Source organism: Vigna unguiculata, chromosome 2 (genome assembly GCF_037176805.1).
Source record: "Vigna unguiculata cultivar grain cowpea cultivar isolate G323 ecotype 2 chromosome 2, ASM3717680v1, whole genome shotgun sequence".
In the NCBI taxonomy this organism is placed as follows: domain Eukaryota; kingdom Viridiplantae; phylum Streptophyta; class Magnoliopsida; order Fabales; family Fabaceae; genus Vigna; species Vigna unguiculata.
The window spans coordinates 27,745,727-27,772,215 of NC_140793.1; the positions used below are offsets into that span (position 1 = coordinate 27,745,727).

General features: G+C 28.3%; 2 protein-coding genes across 2 annotated transcripts; one reads left to right on the plus strand and one right to left on the minus strand.

The window, feature by feature from the left end:
- Positions 1-3,811: 3,811 nt before the first annotated feature.
- LOC114173306 (putative mannitol dehydrogenase) lies at positions 3,812-5,545 on the minus strand. Its single transcript, XM_028057600.2, has 5 exons — positions 5,361-5,545; positions 5,150-5,263; positions 4,549-5,062; positions 4,274-4,427; positions 3,812-4,182 (listed from the first exon to the last, which is right to left on the minus strand). Exons 1-5 carry the CDS (start codon positions 5,462-5,464, stop codon positions 3,989-3,991), a joined length of 1,080 nt encoding a protein of 359 aa, XP_027913401.1. The 5' UTR covers positions 5,465-5,545; the 3' UTR covers positions 3,812-3,988.
- Positions 5,546-15,426: 9,881 nt separating this feature from the next.
- LOC114173305 (putative mannitol dehydrogenase) lies at positions 15,427-24,583 on the plus strand. Its single transcript, XM_028057599.2, has 5 exons — positions 15,427-15,625; positions 22,369-22,482; positions 23,204-23,717; positions 23,924-24,077; positions 24,176-24,583. Exons 1-5 carry the CDS (start codon positions 15,528-15,530, stop codon positions 24,379-24,381), a joined length of 1,086 nt encoding a protein of 361 aa, XP_027913400.2. The 5' UTR covers positions 15,427-15,527; the 3' UTR covers positions 24,382-24,583.
- The last annotated feature ends 1,906 nt before the right edge of the window (positions 24,584-26,489 follow it).

The window sequence follows — 26,489 nt, forward strand, 5'->3', positions numbered from 1 at the left end:
GTAGAGTCCAATCTTGATGAATCTTGATGAACTTCAAATAGATATTCAAAAACTGCTCCAAGAAAATATTTATCACTCTTTCCTCTTTCTTTTGGATGAAAAAATTGTCTTTTCTAAGAGAAGTAGTGATCTGTTTATATGAATCAACTGCTGTTTAGAAGTACTAGTTGACTAGGTTATTGGACTAGTTAATTAGATTATGAAAGAATTTAAGTTCATGTTTCAAAAATAATCTAGTTGACTAGATTAGTATTCTAGTCGACTATCGAGACAATAAAACAACACTTTTAACTATCACACACATACCAGACATAACCTAATGATCTAATCAATTAAGTGTGAGACATTTAACACATACATCATGTTCACACACATATATGTCTTGTTTGAATTCCAACTTTTATATTATCATTCTTCCTGTGGATATCATAAAAAAAACACATAAGTTCACTTCGAAAAATAGGAACAACAAAAATTATCAAATCAATTTTTTATGTTTATATTAGTTTTCTTGTACTACTTCCTTGTATGACAGATTTTGATGAATACTAAAAAAGCAACATGATTATCTTTAAAATAATTCAATCTATCAAATTTTTTTAATAAAATTATTATTAACAGGTTGGTTTATTCATAAATAAATAGTACTCTTTTCAATATTTTATATTTTCTCTTGAAATTACTAAATCTAATTACAATATATAGATTAAGTTCTTAATTAAGAAAAGTCAATTTGAATAGTCAACTAAATAATCTTTGGGTATAAAGTAAATAAAGTTCACTTTGATCCATTCTTCTGGAGACCAAGAATGCATTAAGAGGTTTAATTCATGATGTTTTGTTAGAACAAAACATCTTCAATTATAGTAGGAAAATTAGTTTTTCGTCAGCAATAAGGAAGTTATTACGATAGTAATAACCTAATTTAGAGTTGGCATATGAATGAAGAGCCGATTTCACTGCTCCATCGTCTATTTCTTCTAACACGATACTTCTATGTGATATGTGAATGTTATCATACGTTGTGATTCTATTTATAGTACTATTGACATAATCTTTAAATATATTAGAGGAGGAATACCTGAAGAAGTAACAACTGTAGGAAAAAAGTTAGTAAAGATTAATGAAAATTTTTTTTAGACATGGTAAGAGTAGGAACTATGACCCCATTTTCATATTATTTTAGATAATTGTTAGCTTTAATTATCATTAACCTTTGATAAGTTTAATAATTACATATTTAATTTTTACATGTCTTCATGGTGATTCATGATAATATGGTTTTTAATTTGAGGTAAATTGAATTATTTTATTGGGTGTGTTATGCATATTAATTACAGATTATTTATTTAAAATATATTTGAGCAAATTTGTATGAGATGAAAAAAGATATACAGTAGAGAAATTATTAGTTTGTATAATGTTAAATTGGTAAATGCTTCAAAAAATATTAGTGAATTTCCACCATACAAAGTAATAGAAGTTTATAAGAATATTTCACTTTTCAAATAAATAATTAATTAAAAAAGATATTGCAATTTATATATAAATATTATATAGTTTATAAAGAATAACTATTTATACAAACAATTTATTTTTTTCAATTTTAAGAAATTAAAATCTCATTAAACACACTAAAATAATGTTTTATTAATAAATCCCACAATAATGGTAATTAATTTGTCTTTTTTTTACAATAATAATTCTTTTTCTTTTACTTGTCCATAAACTAATTTTTCTTGTGGTGATAGAATTGTCACGGGCACGAGGGATTCTGAAAAAAATAGACATTATACACAATTTTTCGGCTACATGAATACTCATAATAATTAATAACTCTTAATTCTTAATTTATGTTTTAGAATAAAATGTTAAAAAACAGATCTGTCTAATATTCTTAATGTCTAATACTCTTAACCACAAAGAGATCTGAATTGATTAATAAGTTTTTCACTTATTTAATGTGAATCTTGAAGGAGTCTTTAAGGTTTAAAACTCAATTAATCAATTTCGCAGTTCTGGGTTAATGGACTGTTTAAATCAATCAAGAAAGATTAAGAGAGAAAAGAAAGAATGAAGACACACAATTTATACTGGTTCGATTCAAGGCGAATCTACATCCAGTCTTCTCCTAAGTAACACACTTAGGAGGATTCCACTAAAGAGAAAGGATCCAAGAATTACAAGCACACCTATATAATTCTAGAACCTAAAACCCAAGAACTTGATCTACCAATCAAGAACTCCCCCTAGGAGCAATGCATCCACGCAATTGCACCTAGGCCTACACTTCACACAATGAAGCAACTGTAATCAGGAATACAATAAACAGAATCAAGAAACGAATACACCTATGTTGTGCAGATTTGACAATATGCTCCTTGATTCAAGCAAGACCCATCATGGTAGAATCAACTATCAATCTTCTTGGATCTGCACTTGAATGATCTTCCAGAATGATCAATCTCTCTATGACTATCAGAAGGCTCTCTCTCAAAAGGAAAAAATGCGTGATTTTTCAATGCTCTCTTGGCCCAAAACAGATTCTAAAACCAGCTTTTATACAGAGTTTTTTGCTGTCATTAATTGATTAGCAATTTACCTAATCGATTATCGTGAGTATATTTTCACTTCCTTTGTGCCATACTCACAGCTAATCCATTAGTTAAAAAGCTAGTCATGCAAGATTACACCAGCACAAGTGTAATGTCCAAAGCAGCACACAACAAACCTAAAATACATCTGACAAAGAAAAACTATTAGCCTAATGCATACATAACCTAACTGGACCAAATCTATGTTCTATTCTAAACCAGTAGACATCATCAAAATCAGTCTTCATTCATAGGTGAAGTAGCTCTCCCTACCGACATAAAACTAACAATTAATTATCATAAAGGAAACCAATAGAGGATTAACTTTGTTGCCATTGATTATGTCAACATTTTGCAAATGAATATCTCCACCAAAGAGTTGTAAAATATAGATTTGAGAGATAAAGGAAACATAGTAGTAATAATTAATAATATCAAGCTTTTGAGTTCTCCCACCTTTGACATTTTCGTCAAAGGATAAAGGGAAAAATGATATATTAGCTTTCAGCCTACCATTTTTCCACAAGTCTCCCATGTGCATTGACGATGTCCCTCGTATTGCAACAAAAAGTTTTATTATCATTAATGAGAAGGAGTTTTCAATGCTCTTTTTCTACTACTGTTAAGAAAACAATTCAAAGTACAACTTTTCACCCTAAACTTCTGGATCTACAAATTGGGGACCATCAAATTTTAAAATGTTTAAATCATTTTCAAATTCGCCCAAATACAAGTTATTTCATCCCAAAGTCTCCATTTTTATTTCTCATTTCTTTATCAATCCCTTAGAGCTTCCATTTTAATGAGGTTGATGGATCCCTAGGACGCAATTCTTTAATATATCTATTGAAGAAAGTGCAAGCAATCTCACTCACCAGATATTATCACACTTAATAATAAATATATCTCATATATGATACTGATATTTATAATATATATAGTTGCTGGAGGTTGTATATGAATTTCCACTGTTTTCAACAGATTCCTAAAGCATGTTTATATTACAAAAATTATACCCTAATTACCACTTGACAATTAATATATAATAGATAAATTTTTAATGATAAAAATGCATCACAATGAGTTGTGAACAGATACATTATTTTTTTTTTTCAAACTATAAAGGTAATTTTAGACTTGAATGTATCAAATCGTATCGTCTAACTACATCATTAAATAAGTTTGACTAACAAGCTCAAACTTTGAACTAGAAAATATTATTCAATAATTCCCTACAATTTTAGAGCTGGCATGTAAACTCATTCAATAATAACCAGGGATTAGAAAATACATATCATTTGATAATTTTAACGCCTAAAACCAAAATTAAAAACATATCAGGATTAAGTATCTTGCTATGACGAGCTTCATCGCTGGTTCTTCGAACATGCAGATTATATCGTGTTTGCCACATCAATGACAAAGCGATATTTAACATCATTCTTTTCTAGTCTCTCCAATGCAGTGTTCACGTACTCCATTGAAATAACTTCCACATCTGCTGTAATATTGTGCTTTGCTGCAAAATTAATCATCTCTTGAATCTCTTCTCTCCCACCTCCTGCACTACCAGCAATCATCTTTCTCCCTATAATTCAACACATTTTCATAGTGTTACTCGTTTTCATGATATATATCAAACAATTGTGGAAGTGTTACAAATAATTAACTAGACTCACCCAAAAGCAAAGGCATAGCTAAAACCTCAAGAGGATTGGCTGGTCCACCCAACAAAATCAACTTTCCTCTCGTTTTCAATAAACCAATCAGTGGTTGGATCGAGTGATTTGCTGAAACTGTGTCAAAAATGGCATCCATGGTTCCCACTGCATCCTAATCACCCTCCACAGAAATTCATTATTCAGATTTCGATCATGTCATGTCATGCATGCATGCATGCATACATGCATTATATCAGTAGATTGAAGCGAGAAAAATGGTGTGTGTGAGTTACCTGCAACTGTTGTTGGTCTCGACTAACCAAGAATGCATCTGCACCAAACGTCTCCAATGCTTCCTTCTTCTTGCTGGGAGATGTACTTATCACAGTGACACGCAGGCCAAAAGCCTTAGCAAACTTCACCGCCACGTGACCCAGGCCTCCCAGGCCCACCACACCCAAGTGCAACCCGGGCTTAGTAAGCCCGTGATACTTCAACGGGCTGTAAACTGTGATTCCAGCACACAACAAGGGGGCTGTACTAGCCAGCGGCATGGACTTTGGGATTAGCACCGCAAAGTTCTGATCAACCACTAGATTATCAGAGTACCCACCTTGGGTTACTGTTCCATCGTGGTAGCGTGCACTGTAGGTTAAAATCATCTTTGGACAATACACGTAAAAGCCCTCGCCGCACTCCGAACACGAGCCGCACGAACCCACAGAGCCACCCACACCAGCTATGTCTCCAACACTGAATTTCGTGACTTTGCTACCAACTTTTGTCACTTTACCCACAATCTCATGCCTAAAACAACGTATTTTATGAGGAACTAAGCAAAAAGTCACGGTTTTTAACGATTAAAAGGAGATCTTTCAAGTGAAAATAATATACCCAGGAACCATTGGATAGATCGACATCCCAAGGTCGTTCCTTACAAAGTGGAGGTCCGTGTGGCAAATCCCACAGTAGAGTATTTCAAGTGTGATATCATCATCACCGTTTTCCCTGTTAATTTTGTTCAAGAAAACAAAAAATCATTGCTTGCATAATGGGTTTTTCTTTGAAGAGCATGCAATTTCAATTAAGAGATATCATATCATACCTTCTGGTAAAGTGGAATGGGGAGAGAATTCCCGAATCGTCTCTAGCTGCCCACCCATATGCAGCAACTTTTTCGTTTTCACTTCCTGCTAACACGTTCGACATGTTCAAATTTTGTAAGAGAAAAGGGACATATAGAATTGATGAAACGGCAACTTGAGATGAAGAACTAAATGAGGAGCTGAAGATATATATAGTAACGTTTTTAATGCGTGATTATACATAAATCTACGCATATATTATTTACCTTGGATATTTTATTCAGCCGAAATGTGTAGCTATAGCTGACCCACGCAGTGAAGTCACCGAGAAGACTATAACTTAGGACGAACTTGAAAGTTATTTATTTATTTCAATTCCCTGAGCAACAAGTTTTGAAAATTGTCACTAAAATTAATATCTTAGAGAATGAGAATTCAATGGTGGAAAGTGATAGAAATGATTTATTGATGAATGAGATTGTGAAGTTGGTGTTTTGTTATTGGACGAAACGGTCTCATGGAAGGGTAGACGAGGATGACGTAGCTCATTCATTGAGAAAATTCATCTTTCTTGCTAAGTCAGGTAAGGGTCACTCACCACCAACCGGCTGCTGCTACAGTTCATGGAAAAACTAAGAGAAGTGAGATCACACTTTATAATTCTTCAATAAACATTATTGACATTCTTAATATTTTTTTTTTCTGCATTGAACTTTGTCTTTGATCATAATACCTATCATATCATGGTGGGACATGGCGGGGTTTTACATGGTAATTTTCCAACCCTAATGGTGTAATGATTTAGACTTGCCCATTCTTATGCATTGTAATTGTAATTAAAATCTTATTATCTTATGAAAAGTAGATCTTCTAGAATCACTTTTTTAAACTAACTTAAAAGTAGGGTACCTACCTCGGGTTTTTATTTCCCTGTGAGAAAGGAAGTTTAAAAAATAATTTTACATTAAAAATACCAATAAAATAAGGGTGGTAATTAGGGCCTACAAGTCTGCACAAAATACGTGAAACGAGTCTAGAAGTTGAATCCACAAGTCCGTCACAACTCACTCCGCAAGTCTGTATAAAAAAAAACTTGCACTTGTGTATATATTAGTTACTTTTTTTATGAAATCTTGCATTAACGTTCTAAATCTTTGTATAACTGGACAAGACAAGTATTATGTATTTTTAATGTGCTAAAATTTAAAGAATACATTATGTATGTCATAGTATGAATATGATGAAAATGTTAAATTATGAATTTATCATTTAACTCTCCAAAGTCTTTACTTAATTTTGTGAACTTTTTAAAGTTTTCCAATTTTTAAACATTGAAACTTTTATCATAAGAATTAAGAACAAAATAAAGTGGGCAAGACCGCGGGCCTGCAGAACAAATGATGTGCAGGGCGGGTCAGTGATTGCAGCCCGAATAAATTATGCAGGGCGGGGCAGACCAGCCCATAATGTGTGGGCCTTATGCAGGCCAGGCCTAAACAGTCCGGGCCGGACAGACCCACATTGTCATCCCTACATTAAAATCAACACAAAATTTAAATACAATAAATAATAAATAATTTACAAATATTTTCTCTCAACAAAAAAAGTTATGAAATTACACCTTTAATGTTCTGTTCGCTTGAGTGATTCTTGTTGTTCAAACTCATTAGTAATTTTTATCACACATATGTATGTATTTAAAGATATATTTAATAATAGTAATTGTTATAGGGTCTTGCTAACTATTGTACTAAAGATACTAATTAAGGATAATTAATATACATTGAATTCTACAAAAGTACATAGATAAGTGTGATATTAAATAAAGAATAATGCTAATCAGTGCTCTAAGGACACTGGTTAAGAAGAAATTATGTGCTTTGGTACCATCATTTTTACATAAAAAACTGAAAAAAAATTAAGTATAGTAATTAAAATAATATAAATGCACATAATCAATTTTATAAAGACAAAAATACCCTTTTAAATTCTTAGACAATAACTTCCTGGCACAAAACAATGGCTTTGAATTTTTTAAGGTCTCTACTAAAAAGAAAAAAAATTTAATGGAGTCTCAAATTGACACTTTAATTGTTTTTTTTTTGTAACATTTTTAGATCTTTAACACAACTTTTTTTTTTGTTAGTTTTTCTGTTAATTTAAACTTTCTTATGTTGTTTTTATTAAATATTTAGATGTTTAACACTATTTTCTTTTGTTGGTTTTTCTGTTAATTTAAACTTTCTTATATTTAATTTTTAGCAACATTAAAATATAGTTATTTTATTATTTAATTGGTTTTTAACTTTTATTTGTGAACATTAAATAAAATATTAAATACACATGTACAATATTTATGAGTATTTTTGTCCTTCAAATCAAATTAAGTTGCACTAATGCCCTAAGAGCACCGGTTAAGAATAATTAATATACATTAGATCCTATAAAAGTACATAGATAAGTGTGATATTAAATAAAATTTCACCTAATAAATATTAATACAACTTTATTTTCTTTAAAGGACAAAAATGCCTATAAATATTGTACAGGTGTATTTAATATTTTATTTAATGTTCACGAATAAAAATTAAAAACCAATTCAATAATAAAATAATTATATTTTAATGTTGTTAAAAATTAAATATAAGAAAATTTAAATTAACAGAAAAAAATAGTATTAAATATCTATAAAAAAAACATAAGAAAGTTTAATTAGTAGAGACCTTAAAAATTTCAAAGTCCTTGTTTTGTACTAAAAAATTATTGTCTAAAAATTTAAAAATGAATTTTTGTCTTTATAAAATTTATTATGTGTATTTACACTATTTTAATTTCTATACTTAATTTTTCCAGCTTTTTAATATAAAAATGATGACACCAAAATTATTACTTAACTATTATCCTTAGGACAGTGGAGTCCACTGTTATATATTCATTAATTTATTATGCAATTAATACTTTCTTAAGTAGTATAAAATCAATAAATAATTAATATTACACACACATCCATTTTGGTAATATTTTTCTTTTCATGTATGTAAAAGTAGTACTTGTTTTTAATCCTTAAAAAACGTGAGTTTTGGTGTTTAATTCTTATGAAACATTGATATTTAATTATCATCTGTTTAAAATTTTAAATAACAGTCTATAATATTAATTTTAAGATAAATAAACAATATTTATTTTACATAGTTTAAAAACTCTTTAATATCACGTGCTGATATTATTATATAATAAAACTTGTGTATGTTGTTTTGAAAGATTGCTTAGAATTATTGTTTAGAAAACAAAAGTAGCAAGGAAGTATTTATTTGACTAATTTATAAGTTAATTTGACCTTTGCAGGTGCCTTTGACAAGAATACGAAAGTGTTTTATTTTATTTTTAACTTTTAATTTCTACTTTATATTTTTTCATTACTATACTCATATTTTAATACGTGCTTTTGTTATCTTTAATTTTTTTACATATTATTATCTATTTTAATTTTATAAAGATAATTAATTATCATATTATTTTAATTTTTTAAAAACTCTTATACAATTCAGATTAAAAAAACTTAACATTTAAAATTGAAATTAAAAACATCTTATTATATAATATGCTAAAATTACATATTTATTTTAATAAAAAATAAATTGAACAATAACTTTGATTAAAGAATTAAAGAAAATTAAATTTCTAAAAGAAAATAAACTTAATTAATACTTATTTGATAAATTCATTTAAATAAAAAAACATATCTGACAAAAAAAAAATAGACACACACATTTAAATAGAATAACATATCTAAACTAATATTTTATGAATTTTATAACTTTCACTTTTAAAATATTAAATTAATGATATCATAACATTAATTTACATTAAAATCCAGATATTAAAATCATATTTAATCCTTAATAAAACAAAGTGTTCAATTAAAACACTATGATGTTTGGCATAGACACTCTTTGTATTGGTGAATCATGCAAAGAAATGCAAGTAAATCGTGGTTTTGACAAGAACAGCAAAAGAAATCTATGTTGCAGTTCTTATATTGGACAACCTGCTATGTATCAAAGTATCAAAATAGGTTGAAAATCATTTGGAACATTAAAGCAATGCGTCTTCTTCCATTTGTGTCCCAAAACCATATGACATCATCATGGGTCTTAAAAGATAAATATAACGGAGCTTCTTCCTGCACCTCCAAGTTTTCTTTCTGCACGTCCCAAACTTTTCTAAATTCCGATAGTGGTCTCCCTTTGACTTTGACTAGGTAAGTAAAAATATAATTACCCTCCCTCTCTTTAATTTTCTCTGACAAACTCTCACCTTAGCTCTCTCTTATTTATATTAGTTAGAGCTGTCAAAACGGATAATCCGGTCTAACTTGTCTCAACCCATCATAAATTTATCACATAGTGAAATAATTCAATTAGGCTCAGGTCAAAAAAAATTAGAACTTGACCTGATCTACCAAGGGTTGGTTGGTGAACTAAATAGGTTAGCTCACAAACTCACTTAATTAAAATAATATTATTTTTTATATTTTATTTTAGCCAAAACTAAATTATAATTTTAATTAAAATTTAAATAAATTTTTATACAATCAAAATACAAACTAAAATCACAAAAATACAAATAATCCATGTGTTGGCTAAAAAAATAAATTAACCACCTAATCCAAATACAAAGTCCAACTTAACAAAAAAATACTTGTGTAACCTTTTATTTACTGATTAACTCACTAATCTAACTCATCACGGATTCAACTTAAGTGAACTAGATCAGAAATCATTCTATATTAAAAATTTTAAAAAAAATTCAACCTAACCTAAAATCCGTTATGAGTCGGATTATTCAACCCATTTTAACCGCTGTAATCTTACTTGCATCTTTCTCTCCTTATTCCTTCCCTCAAAGGCATCATCCCCTCTCCCCTTACCTTCCTCCACGCACATAAAGCACCGTATTTGAAGAACTAAAACTGGATTTTAAAACCTCGGTTAATAAAGTATCCGATTTCGAAATCTGACCCAATTTTAAAATCCGATTCAAGAAAAAAACAATCGGATTTCGAAATCCGAAAAATTACTTAACCAAATTTAAAAAATTTAAAAAATACTTAATAAAATTTCCAAATCAAATAATGTCAAAATTCGGTAGTATTTCAAAATAATTATATTATTTCATTAAAATAAAATTCATTTTTATGTTAATTCAAATTAATATTTTAAAAATATACTATTAAAATATTTATTAAATTTTAATTTAAAACAAAATTTTAACAAAATTATGTTAATCGAATTTTGAAATCCGATCTCATGTATTAAATTATATTAAAATTTTAAATTAAAGTAATTAAAATATTTACTAAATTTTAATTAATTTTTATTATATTAAAATTAAACAAAATAATAAAATTTTATTTTTATGTCAATTCAAATCAATATTTTATAAAAAAAATTATTGAAATATTTATAAATGTTAATTTAAAACAAAATTTTAATAAAAATTGTTAACCAAATTTTGATATTCAGCTAATTTATATTAAAATTTTAAATTGAACTAATTACAATATTTATTAAACTCTAATTAAATTTTTATTAAATTGAAATTGAACTAAAATAAACTTTAGTTTTATATTAATGCCAATTATTATTTAAAAGAAATTATACGAATTGGAATATTTATTAAATTTTAATTTAAAATAAAGTTTTAACTATTATCCCGATTCGATTAACATATTTTAAATTATATTAAAATTTTAAATTAAACTAACTAAAATATTTATTAAGTTTAATTTAAATTTTTTAAATTAAAATTGAAGTAAATCAAATAAATTTTTTTATTTTAATTCATATTAATATAAAAATATATACTAATTAAAATATTTATTAAATTTTGATTTTAAAAAAAAATCTGATATTTTTAAAAATCTGTTGAATTACAAAATCGCATCTAAAAATTCAGTTGTTTTTAGAATCGAATTTTGAAATCTGATGTTTTCCTAAAGTCGCCTTTGAAAATAAGTTGGAATACGGAAGACTAAATAGGCTTAGTAAACAAAATAGGGTTAGTAAGCAGTAATTACTGCTTATTTAATTAATTTAAAATTTAAAATATAAATTTGGCGGGACAAAAGTGAAATCACAATGAATTTTGGAGGTGTTGAAAAAAAAAAAAAACTTAGGGGTACATGAATAAGCACCCGTATAATGGGATCCAAAATGTTCGGTTTTTTTTCCAAATTGGTGCAATTTTTTTTCCAATTTCTTAAAATGGTGCAGTTTTTTTTTTTTAAATTCCCGACAGAGGTAAGTCGTGAAAAAATGGCACGACTTCATCCTAAAGAAGTCGTGCCAAATTAAGGCGAATTTGATTAAAATAAGCTGAAGTCGTGTCAACATGGAGAGACTTCTGTGTTATGAAGAATTCGTGCCATATTCAAATGACTTTAATTAACATTTAAAGCAAAGTCGTGCCAATATGAAAAGACTTCAATATTAAATTGTTAATAAAGAAGTCGTCCCATATTGGAGAGACTTCAGTGTTGTATTGATGAAGAAGAAGTCGTACCATATTGAAACGACTTTAGTTCGAATAAAAATTAAATATTTTTAGTCATGTTAATTAGTTAAATAATAATGCATATAAGTAATTAAAAATTTTATGATGATTTTGGTTTCTTATAATAGGGCATGAAAGTTATCTATGAGAGTTTGTGCCACAAGGAGGTCTTCTTCGATGTCGTCTAGGTCTTAATTGAGGGCTTTGAACTGGATCGTCATCATCATTATCTTCACCTAGACGACACCGAAGAAGACCTCCTTGTGACACAGGCTCTCATAGATAACTTTCATGTCCTATTATAAGAAACCAAAATCATCATGAAATTTTTAATTACTTATATGCATTATTATTTAACTAATTAATATGACTAAAAAATATTTAATTTTTATTCGAACTAAAGTCGTTCCAATATGGTACGACTTCTTCATTATCAATACAACACTGAAGTCTCTTCAATATGGAAAGACTTCATATGGCACGACTTTGCTTAAAATGTTAATTAAAGTCGTTTGAATATGGCACGACTTCTTCATAACACAGAAGTCTCTCCATGTTGACACGACTTCAGCTTATTTTAATTAAAATCGTCTTATTTTGGCACGACTTCTTCAAGATGAAGTCGTGCCATTTTCTCACGACTTATCTCTGTCGGGAATTAAAAAAAAAAACTGCACCATTTTAGGAAATTGGAAAAAAAATTGCACCAGTTTGGAAAAAAAACCAAAATGTTCACCGAGCATAAGTAATAACAGTAAATGTTAAGTTTTATATTTAACATACTTAAGAAAACAAATCTGTCCAATAATTGTAGATTTTGAAATGGCCACGACATGTAATAATGACAAAAAAGTAGTGTCACTTTCTAAATAGATATTGATACTTTAACTCATTTTTTTTATTCACTAGTTTTATCACCCTTAAATCATTACATCACGTTATTACAAAAAATTAAAATAGATGATCTAAGGGTGATGAAAGTGATGGATTAAAAGTGGGTCAAAAAAAGTAGGTTAAAATATCATTTTCCATTCCAAATTCAGGATTGAAGTAGAAAGGTAGTTAAAGTGGGACAATGATAAGTTGATAATTAAATTTTAACAATATTTTTTATAAGCTGATGTATTATTTTTTTAATTGATTTAGAAATATAAAAAATGAGAAAATAAAAAGTAAAAAATAAAAAATATTTAAAAGATAATACATCAAGTTTTACAAATTATCAAAATTTAATTATTAAAAAATTATTTTCCATAAAAGATCTATTGAAAAATGAGAAGCACTGTCCAACAGTAAGAAAACATATTAAAGGAGGGATCACGTGTTTAGGTTTTTGAGTGACACATTTTCTTTTAGGATTTAAAATTTTAATTAAAATAATAAAAGTAATTTATCATTTTGCATTAACCATACTATATTTTACATTAACCATACTGTTTTATATTAACTACAAATATTTTTTAACATGTTGAGACACTAAACCAAATAACGGATCTGGATAAGAGACTTATCATCAGTTAACGTAAAAATTAGATGATAACAAAATTAAAAAAATATAAAAATTTTAAGTATTAATGAAGTAATTTTTTTTATTAAAAACTAAACTAAATATACGAAAACTTACAAGGAAACTGAAACTTGATTAAATTTTAAGTGATAATATTTAATTTTAAAATAGTAAAACGCAAGAGAAAAGGAAAAGTTTGTCCGAAACGTAAATCAAAATCTTTACTTGTATAAAAATTAAAAGCTTATCTAAAGCAGGATGAGAGCAAGGTGGGAACGAGTTTTGTTATTTCATATTTATTTTTGTATAAAAAATTTATTTTATTCTCATATCCAAATTTAATGGGTATAATCTCATACTCATACTTGTACCCGTTTTATTACTACTTTAATATTAATTTTAATTATTTTAATTACTTTTTATAAATAATAAAAAAATACGATAAATGAAATATAATGTTATCAAATATTCAATATTAGGAGGATGACTGTTATTTGGATATCAAATACATTAAAATTAATTATAATTGTTTACATTTTATATTAGAATAACAAATAAAATTTCATAATAACCAAAATATTTATTAAATTTGTAAACATTAATGAAACCTAGTTGATAAAATTTAAAAATATTTTTAAAAAAATATAAAACGAAAAAATATTCAAATTAAAATATATTTTAAATGTTTGTTTACCTCAATTTTTTAAATTCTAATGAATATCTTTTTTATACACTAATAAAAGTTAAAATACATCACTTGGTCGAAATGACGCAAAGAACAAATAATAAACATAATAATAAAATTTTGACATAGATCTTCTATCTTTTGAATTTCAATATATGTTGGATGGTGATAAAAAAAATATTCATGGCGATTACATTAAATTTTTATATTGTAGTAAATAAAAAATATTTATACAATTATATGAAAAAATTACAGTATGATTGATAATAAGTTAGAAAATAAAAAATAATTAAATAAAATATATCAAAATAGTATTCTACATGATAAAAATAAACAACAAATAAAAATATTAAAAAATTTACAAATATGTGTCTTTCAAATAATTTGAAAGACTATTGAAAGAAATTGCACAAAAAAAAATATATAATTAAGGATATGATAAGATGAAAAATATCTTAGAAATAAGAAATTTTTTCAAATATCAATGTATATACTTAATGGTCGAGAAATAACCAAACTTAACAAAACAAAACAGTTCTTCAAATTAAAAAAATTAATAATAATAAGTATTTTTTTTGTATTACTTAGTAAATGAAATGTTTATGCTATTGAACACTTAAATTGAGAGTATAAAACATTTTCATGTGAAAGAAAAATATACAATAAATAAAAATATTAAAAAATAATAAAAATATTCAAATGTGAGACATAAAAAAATTTTAATTGGCATACATCATTTTAATATAATTTCATAAGAGTTATGATAAGATGAAAAATATATTGGAGATGCGAATAAATTTCATGACAAACCAAATAATTAGAAGAAATAAAAAAATGAAATATATATATATATATATATATATATATATATATATATATATATATAAGATTACTCAATTAATTGTAATAATTTAAACGAGAACGGCAATATGGCGGGAACAAGTATTATGACAGGCATATGTACATCCTCATACCCATTTCTCATACCCAATCGAAAAAGTCGGAGATTCCTCATACCCATATCCATATTCAGTCAATGCAGGGATTTTTCGTCAAAACTGGGACGGACTCGGACAATACCCACATGGACGAGTTTATTTGTCATCTCTAATATAGAGTGTAATATTAATTTAGGTATTTTTAATATTAAATTTATGTTTAAAAATGAAAAAAAAAACGAGAACAGATATTTGGTCATTAAACACATCAAAACAAATATTAATTGTACATTAATTGCATATTAACTGTATATTAATTATTAGACTTATTTCTTAGTTGACAAAGTCCAATATGAGTTACAAAGAATATCCACATGTTGGGGATCGGCATCAGTCGTTAAATATGGGTTCTCATTTTTTGTCTGAGAGGCACTCTTTGAACTAAGCATTAAGAAGTGCAACGTTTTGACTCTCTTATTACTCTCTCTGTTCTGCAATTGAAATGGGTTCAGAAGCAGAGACAGAGCATCCCAACAAGGCATTTGGATGGGCAGCAAGGGACACTTCTGCCATTCTCTCCCCTTTCAATTTCTCCAGAAGGTATGCACCGTTTTTTCATCTTCTCAATTTACTTTTATTCATTCATTTTTCTTTTCTTTTCAAGGACAATTGATCAATAGAATAAACAATAAATTTTTGACTTCATATATGTTTTCTTTGTCTCTAAAGTCTTGATCTCAACATTTTTTTTATAACTTTTAATTTGACTGTTGTTATTTTTTTCCTATGATTTTTTGTACGGTTCTAATTCTCATTACATTTTATTTTATTGATATTGAATTAGTTTATTTTTAATATTTAATAAGGACTAAAATGCAAATGATTTATATATATATATATATATATATATATACTAGAAAATATATTTTTCAGAAATTAGTGGCCCAAAATATGTTTAGGAATCGATATAAAAATTAATTCTTTTTTGTAACAAAAATTAGAAATGATAAGGGGTTGAGGTCAAGTATAAATAGTGCCTACCAACCTAACCCATAACAGAACAATCAATCAACGGGTACCCGTTCTAAAAAAATTCCCGCACATACCTGTTAATATTTAAAAAAAACATATTTTATAAGTCTTTAAAATAAAATTATAAAAAAATATAAAATAAAATATAAATTAATTTAATTTTAATTATATTTAATGTAATATATATATATATATATATATATATTAAATTTTAATTTTAAATAAATTTAGCTTAATAAAAGATAAATTAAATTTTAATTTTAATTAAATTTAACTTATAAAAAATAAATTAAATATTAATTTTGATTTGTTGTAAGTAAAAGATACTTACAAGTAATGATAGTATGATACACTTGTTTATGAACAAATATTAAAATACACACTACCCACTACTAGTGGGTAGAGTATTCTTGTCATCTTTAGTGAAAATCTTGGTAATGTAAACATATTTTATAAGTTTTTAAAATAATGTTACAAAAAAATATAAAATAAAATATAAATTAAATTTTAATTCTAATTTGTTTGTGAGTAAATGATATACTCACAGATAGTATATTATTCGCACCTGACTCGTTTATTAACGAGTATTAAAATTTCTGTTATCAGCTACTCCTGGGTGAGAGTATTGTTGTCGTTTATAATGAAAACCTTGGTAAGTAAAATTAGTGTTAGTAACCAATTCATATATCAATTCATAATTGAAACAATTTACCACTCTACCGATTTAAAGACCAATTATAATTTTTGAAAGTATTTATCAATTTAAAAAAATCAATTGTCATCTTTAAAAACTAGTTTAGTTACCCATAATATATATATATATATATATATATATATATATATATATATATATATATATATATATATATATATCATTGACCAACTCCTTTTCAATTTTTATTCATTTCGATATGAATATGAATTCAACGGATTTTATTGCCTAACATAATAAGTCTACAACAAAATCAAGTATTTGCAAAAAGATTTTATACTTTATACATAAATATTCTTTTTCCTTAACATATAATTCAACAAAAAAGAAATGTAATAAATTCTAACAAAATGTAATTTATATTATTTTATTAGTTCGAAAACTTTCTTATTGGCGAGCCACAAAAATTGCACCTATTAAAGCAACTAAAAGAATTATTGAAATTAGTTCAAATGGAAGAAAAAAATCTGTTGATAAATGAATTCGAATTTGTTGACTAGTACTTATCAAATCTTGCTCTAAAATCTGATTGGGTCTTGTCGTCCAAATAATTCCGTGCCATGATGTCTCTAGAATAGTAGTTATTTGTGAAAGAAAGATACTGGTACAAACCATCAAAGTAATTCCATCCCCAACGGTCCAAACACGAAAATTTTGGTAATAGTCCGAACCATTCATAAACATCACAGCAAATATTATTAAAACATTTATAGCGCCCACGTAAATAAGTAGCTGTGAGGCAGCTACGAAATGGGAGTTTGATAAAATATAGAATAAAGATACACAAACAAGAACTAGTCCCAATGAAAAAGCAGAAAAAATCGGATTCGTAAAGAATACTACTCCTAGACTTCCTAATATGAGACCTGATCCAAGAAAGATTAAAATAAAATCATGTAGCGATTCGGACAAATCCATTATATGTAAAATAAAAGATAAATAGAAATTTCATGACCTTATTGATATGACCAGGAAAAAACTTGTTAAATACGAAAATTATCTGTGCATAGAAATTCACCAAATCCTAAGATAAGATATGTGAATTGTTATTAGGTACAGTTGTTATAGAATCAATGGAATTTCATTCTTTTCTTTATGCCAAAGAGTCATTTCAAAAAAATAGAATATCTTTTTTTTTATTCTATATATAGAGAAATTCAATTATTTTTGTGAAGAATTTTGAAATCATTTTATTTGAATTGTTCGAATTGTATAATCATCAATTACTGATACTGGTAAACGACCCAAAGCAATTAGATTATAATTCAATTCGTGGCGATCATAAGTTGAAAGTTCATATTCTTCGGTCATTGATAAACAATTTGTTGGACAATACTCAATACAGTTACCACAAAATATACAGATTCCAAAATCAATACTGTAATTAAGCAACCGTTTTTTTCGAATATCAGTTTCTAGTTTCCAATCAACAATGGGTAGATCTATAGGACAGACACAAACACATACTTCACAAGCAATGCATTTATCAAATTCAAAATGTATTCGACCGCGAAAACGTTCTGATGAGATTATTTTTTCATAAGGATATTGAATAGTTACGGGTAACCTATTTGCATGAGATAAGGTAATCATGAGACCTTGACCAATATATCTAGCAGCTCGTATTATTTGTTCACTATAATTTATGAATTCAGTTACCATAAGGAACATATCGTGAATAGCTCTGAATATTTTTTTTCTTTCTCTTGTTTAAAACAAGTTCTGAATTTTGAATATAGAAGGTCCACATTTTTTTTACAGTGAAAACAGTTGAGACGACGTTGTTAATAATAGATTACCAAGAGAAATGGGTAAAAGAAACTTCCACCCAAGATTTAATAATTGATCTATTCGTAGCCTAGGCAAAGTCCATCTTGTTGTGATAGAAACGAATATGAATAAATAAGTTTTAACTAGTGTAATAAAGATACCAATTATCGTTACAAAAACTCCGTATGTTTTATTTATTTGAAAAAAATTAGAAACGAAGATGTACGGAATAGAGAAATTTGAACCACCAAAATAAAGAACTGTTACAAATAAGGAAGAAACGAATAGGTTTAAATAGGAAGCAACATAAAATAAACCAAATTTGATACCGGAATATTCGGTTTGATAACCCGCTATTAGTTCTTCTTCCGCTTCTGGTAAATCAAAAGGTAATCTTTCACATTCTGCTAGGGAAGAGATTAGAAAAACGAGGAAACCCATAGGTTGCCGCCACAAATTCCATCCCCAAAAACCATATTTGGATTGTGCATCAACTATATCAACTGTACTTAAACTGTTAGATAATCCTAGTCGGTGATGACATTACTGTTACCATCTCTATTACAGAACCGTACATGAGATTTTCATCTCATACGGCTCCTTTAAAGCCTTAAAAAAATATAAGAACCCGGCCGATTATTTCTCCCTTGATATATCCCTAAGATAGATAAGATTCTATTTTCTCGGACGGTTCTGAATTAGACCCATGGAATTCTGTCTGTTCTAAAAAAAATTTTTAAATGAATACACACTTATTTAAAAAATAAAAACATTTGCACATTTATTGAATTTCTTTAGATAAATAAAAAATACAAAAGGTACTTCTGAATTGATCTCATCCTTTAAAAAATTCAAAATTAAATTTGTTGAGTAATAACTTAATTTCATTTTTGCATAAAATACTCTTTTAAAATTATCAAGAACTCCCACATCATTTTCGATTCCGAAAAATAATTAGATGTTCTTTTTTTAAATTATGATTATCTCCATAAATATGGAGTATATAAGACAAAAAAGAAAAAGGAGATCACTTTTACCTCTTATCTTATTCCTTTTTGTGCAAGCAAAAGGGGACTTCAAAAAATTAAAGGATTATTTCGTTCCTGATAGTTATTTATTCAATCAATGGATGGAAGTATACTCTAGATCGGAATTGGGGGGAGTACTGCCTTATTTTTTCTACCAACTTCAAGTCCCCATTAGTATTCTTTTTATATTATACATAAATTGGATAATTTTAAAAAGAAATATACGTTACTAATCTTTTGTGTATTTTGGTGTTTCTAGCCATCCATTAATTTTTTTTATTATATTAATGCCTTTTTTTAATTTTGTTAATATATGTATGCTAATTCATACAAATGATATTGAAAATTTGAAAAAGGTTGGTCTTTTGCGTCCGCTTCAAGACAGGATTACTAATCAACAAATCTTGGGAAAAACAACCATTTCTATACATAGAATATAATATATAGAATCTAATTCTAGAATTTCATTGATTTTTTCACCTTATTCTTATACATAGAAAATTAGACTCAATATTTTTACTGCAATTTGAAATCATCATACTTTCTCTATAAGTAATAGAGTATTCTATAAATTATATTCAAAAAAAGCTGTTTTATTGCACTCATATAACTATCTGATTCAATTATTCAATCCAAATGCGAAAAGAATATATATATTCTTTATAGATTCTTTTTGTACTTTAAATATAAGGAGAGGCTTATAAGAAATAGTATCAAAAAATTTATGTCTCAACGAAGCACACATAGAGATATCGATAACACACATAGAGTTAATGGTATTTCATAACTAATTGATTGAGCAGCTGCTCGTAGACCACCCAAAAAGGAATATTTATTATTTGACCCATATCCTGACATAAGAAGTCCAATGGGGGCAATACTCGAAATAGCAATCCATAAAAAAACATCAATATTCAGATCAGATAAAACAAAGTTATAGCCAAAAGGAATTACTGAATAGCTTATTATAATGGATATGACTGAGATAGATGGGCCGAAACTAAATAAACGAATATCTCCTCTAGATGGAATAAGATTCTCTTTAAAAAGTAATTTTGTTCCGTCTGCTAGAGCTTGAAGAACTCCAAAAGGACCGGTGTATTCAGGTCCAATACGCTGTTGTATCCTTGCAGATATTTCTCTTTCTAACCATACAATTGCTAGTACACTTATAGTAATTCCTAATATCAAAATAAAAATAGGCACAAATACCCAAAGAATTCCATATATCTCTTTCAAAAATTGCAATCTGAAAAAAAAAATGTATATCTTGTATTTCTGTTAAATCAATTATCATTTCAACGATCAACTTCTCCCATAATAATATCTATGCTACCTAGTATTGTCATAATATCGGCCAATTTCATTCTTTTAACTAATTGAGGAAGAATTTGCAAATTTATAAAACCGGGCGGATGAATTTTCCATCTCCAAGGAAAACCATTTTGGTCCCCTATTAGAAAAATCCCTAATTCTCCCTTGGGGGCTTCAACTCTTACATAAAGTTCTTGTTTTGGCAATTCAAAACTCGGAGACGATTTTTTACTAATAAATCGATACTCAAACTCATTCCATTCTGGCTCTTTTTCTCTATCAAAGCAGCGGATTTCTAAATTTTCATATGGACCGCCGGGAAGTCCTTCCAAAGCCTGTTGAATAATTTTTATGGATTCTATCATTTCACCAATTCGAACTAAATAACGAGCTAATGAATCTCCTTCTTTTTGCCATTGAACTTCCCAATGAAATTCTTCGTAACATTCATAATTATCCACTTTACGTAGATCCCATTGTATTCCGGAAGCCCGAAGCATCGGTCCTGATAAACCCCAATTAATAACTTCTTTTACATCAACAACACCGACGCCCTCAACCCGTTCTAAAAAAATAAGATTTCGCGTAATAAGTTTTTGATATTCAGCAATACTTGTTAAAAAATAATCGCAGAAATCATAACATTTATCTATCCAACCATAAGGTAGATCAGTCACTACCCCTCCGATACGAAAAAAATTATGCATCATTCTCATACCTGTGGCAGCTTCAAATAGATCATATATTAATTCTCTTTCTCTGAAAATATAGAAAAAAGGTGTTTGTGCACCAATATCTGCCATAAAAGGTCCTAGCCATAGTAGGTGAGAAGCTATACGGCTTAACTCCAACATTATTACTCGGATATAACTGACTCTTTTAGGTACTTGAATATTTCCCAATTTAAATAAGACACTGTATGTCTTCTTTTTTTTTTTTCTTACTAAAATTAGTCGGTATTCATGAATTTTATTATAGTGAATTAACCTTTAGTAATATCAAATAAAAATACTAGAGAATCATATCAAGAAGTGTTATAAAGTTTTCAAAACTAAAAAATAAAGAAAATAAACTAAAACAGAATAATGTTATAAAACTAATTTATCTACCCACATATTTCTAAATTTCTATTCCAAGATCCTGGTAAAAAAAAGAAGAACAAATATACCATAAACCCGGTGTCCAATTTTTAGACTAATCGGCAAACGAAATTGGAATCATGATTTTATTTAGATTGCACCTTGAATATCGTAAATGAATTTTTCTACTCTCTTCATGAATATAACAAATATATCATTAGGGATATGATTTTGATAAGTTTAGACTTTTTGGAAGTCCAACCCAATATATAATATAAGTTAAATTGACAAGGGAAAAATATTTAATAATTTTTTATTTCTTGAGTGCCAAAATAAATAATTATGTTGAGTGATAATTTAATTTTTAATCGAGTTTTGAAGAAATGTTGACGTGTATAATTTTGGCAGGGCTACAGGGGAGAAAGATGTTGCAATTAAAGTAATGTACTGTGGAATATGTCACTCAGACTTACATATGTTAAAGAATGAGTGGAGCTGTTCAATCTATCCTATTGTTCCTGGGTACGTATATGTCAACCATATAATGTGCTTTTCTTTTCCTTTTCCACATTCTGATGACTTTTATTATTCCTAGATATTTGTAGGGATTGATTTTAGATAATTTGTGAAAATGATGTGTATTGGGTTAGAGTGATTCGTCATGACTTGTAAGATTGTTTTTTAGTGTATAAAGTCTGAATCCAGAAGAAAATAATGAACTTTTAGGAATTGTTTGTTAAAATATTAATTTATTACTAATATTTACCCTTTAAAATAACTCTATTTATCTGACCTTTCTTAATTTTTTTTATTATTATTGGAAATTTATAAATAATATTTTTAAATGATTAATACTTTTAAGAAATAATTTTTTTTTTTCAATTTTTCAAGTAACTTTTGTAACAAAAAAAAAGTTTTAATACACCTAAAAGCAATATCTTAGATATTACATTAAAAGGATAACCTATCATCCATGATTCAACTAAATCAATTACATATATTAATAATTTCACAACTAAATTATAACAATTTTTGATAATCTGAGATAACATTTTCAAGTGGTTATATAAAAAAAATGAAAAAATAAAAAAATAAGAAATTATTTTAAAAAATATCATATTTCTTTAATAATTGAGTCTTATAACACTACACAATATCTTTTTAAAGCATTTTCCGCTGTTCTAAATGTAAACGAGGGTGAGTTCATCATATACCATGTTAAATTTGATTGTAATTTGTGTAGGCATGAGATTGCTGGTGTGGTGACAGAGGTGGGAAGCAAGGTGCAGAAGTTCAAAGTTGGAGACAGAGTTGGTGTGGGGTGCATGGTTGGATCCTGTTACTCCTGTCAGAACTGTAGTGAAGATCTTGAGAATTACTGCTCCAAAATGATTCTCACATACAGTGCCAAGTATGTTGATGGCACCATAACTTACGGAGGCTACTCTGACTCAATGGTTGCAGATGAACGCTTTGTGGTTCGCATTCCAGATAGCATACCTCTTGATGCTGCTGCACCTCTTCTGTGCGCTGGAATCACAGTGTATAGCCCTTTGAAATATTATGGACTTGACAAGCCTGGACTTCATATCGGTGTGGTTGGTCTTGGTGGACTTGGTCACATGGCTGTCAAGTTTGCCAAAGCTCTTGGACTTAAGGTCACAGTAATTAGTACCTCTCCCAACAAAAAGAAGGAAGCCATTGAACACATGGGAGCTGATTCATTTGTTGTTAGCCGTGAACAAGATGAGATGATGGTAATTATTACTCACAAAATTTATAGTAACAAAAATTAGGGTTTTTTTTTTTCCTTCAAAATACTAGGGTTAGAAAAGTTTTGGGTGACATTTTTAAGAAAATGTTCGTCACTAGTTAGATGTTGTGTGTGTTATAAAGTTGCTTCTTTGTTGCGAAGTAAAAGCATTCACCAACTTCTAATGTTCATGACAAAATGTCTGTGTAGGCTGTAATGGGAACCTTTGATGGAATCATTGACACAGTTTCTGCTGATAATTCTCTCGTGCCTTTGATTGGCCTGTTGAAGGCTCATGGTAAATTAGTCATGGTTGGTGCACCAGAGAAGCCTCTGGAGGTTCCAGCATTTTCCTTACTTACGGGTAAGCATGCATAGAAAATAATATCATCAATTACACACTTCCGGGTTTTGAATCGTGATGTGATTACTATTCTCACCATAACTCTGCACAATTGACAGGGAGGAAGATGGTTGGTGGCAGTGCAATTGGAGGGATGAAAGAGACGCAAGAAATGATCGATTTTGCTGCGAAGCATGATGTGAAACCTGATATCGAAGTTATTGAAATGGATTATGTGAACACCGCAATGGAACGCCTCCTCAAAGCAGATGTGAAGTATCGATTTGTTATTGATATTGGAAACACGTTGAAGCCAAGTTCCTGAATAAAGAATATGCATGGGTGTTTTAGACTTCAGAGACTGAACGTAGGGTATGAGACAAAGATTGAGCATGGGTCTTTTTGTTTTTGTTCTTAGCATTATGTGTGTTTGTCGTGGTGAGTCCTTAGTTTGAGGATTTATCTGTGTGTGTTTGCATTGCACTATACTTTAAAGGTGTGTTTTTATAATGTTCTTACTTTTCAAAGGTGTGTTTTTATACTAAGGAAAATTTTACATGGATATATACCTCTTCTTTTTCCTACCTAGTTTTTAACACCTAATAAAAAAAATAACATTTGTAATTTTCTAATTAATTCATCCTTTTTTTTTTACTTTTTAAAATAAAAGAGGCATTTTATTGATATTGGATAGGTGTTGAGTCAAAAATTAAGTGTTTGTTTATTCTCTGTTGACGGCATTTTTTTTATGGAAGCTAATATTCAGATTATTCAAAAAATCAACTAAGCAAGAAATCAATTAGAAATAATTAAAATGAAAAAAAGAAGAAAGGTAATGTCAAAAAAAGCCAAATATCTAAAAGATATTTTTTTTTATTAAACTTTGAAGTATAACACTACAAGAATGTTCCATTTTAGCGTCTCAAAATGAGCGTCAGATTGCATTACGACGCAAGGAGCGTCGGCTTAAGGGACACAAATCCGACTCAAAAAGGGAAAAAAATTATTTAAAAAAGAAAACATTATCATGGGCTTGAATAATACGATTTTATTTTGTAATTTAAATATAGCATCGGTTTATCCGACGCATACAACAAATAAATTGATTAAAAAAATTTATTAGTACTTTCAACGGGTGGCCAACAAATCGATAGGGTGCTCAAGAGGTGATTGATTTTTTCTTTAAAAAAACAAATTCTTATGAAGTTATCAGGTCAGAAAATTCACAGATTTCACAATTCCCTTTTTCCCCTTTGTGGGAGGTGAGTGTGAGCGAGTCCACGAAGAGAGTGTGGGAGCAACTACGTGCCTTCACGAGTATCAAGAGTGAGCGACTTCTAGATTTTCCTATGATTTCCTTCACCCTTAAGCTCTACGACGATCCTGTCTTCGACTACAAAGAAAATCCCTTTCTCTGCGAACACCTGAGAATGCTGGTGAGTAGCCTTTCTCTACGAACAAAGAAGTCGTTCCGTTCGCGTCAAAGAGGTGATCGAGAGGCACATTTGGGAGGCGATTCAGTGGCAACATCTAGACATTGCGAGGCGAAGGGGGTTTCCGTTCGCAGCTAGTGGATTTGTGAAGCGTCTAGGTAAGTGATTGAAGTCCATTTACTGCATTTTTGATTAAAAGTGATAAACCCTAATAGCTAAAAGTGATAAACCCTAATGGCTAAGTAAATTTTTTGGTACTGATTTCCCAATTAGGTCTAAGCGTTTTTGGTGAGATGAAATCATGAACTGTATATTTTGACAGTCTAATTGTAAATTCAAACACCATATATAGCACGGTTGAGTTTAATTGTAGTATGGCTGATGTATTGTATCATGTTTTGACAGTAATTCCCACAAAGTAATCTGCCTAATTATGCTTTGCATCGTGTTCTGTCAACGGGGTCTGCAACTATGTTTTAGTTCTTGCAGGTGTCTGTGTATGCATTGGTCTATCAACATTTCTCCTTAGATAATGTCCACCAGAGCCATTTACCTAATGTTGTATTATGGCTCTTTATGGAGTTTGAATTTTTTTATAGTTTTTCTATGTTGTTTCTCTATTGTGTCTTCAAAATACATTGATAATCATTAATTTTAAAATTTTAAAATATATTAAAATTATCTTTAAAACATTAAAACAATGTGTTTTTAATGCTCAACAGATAACAATACAAAAAATTCAATAAAAAAACCGGACTCCTCTTTATGTGTATGTTAGTCCTCTCATGAGTGTGTGATGAGGATACTTGACATAGTATAATGTATTATTAGGCCAGAAACTAATTAAGGAAAAGAGGCATATCAATTATCAAAATTCTTGTATCAATGTTATAGCATCTGCAAAGTAATGAGCGATTTCAAATTTTGTTCAATCCTCGTAATATTTACCTAAACAATTAATATTATTTATTATATTATTAAATTTAATATTTAATATAAG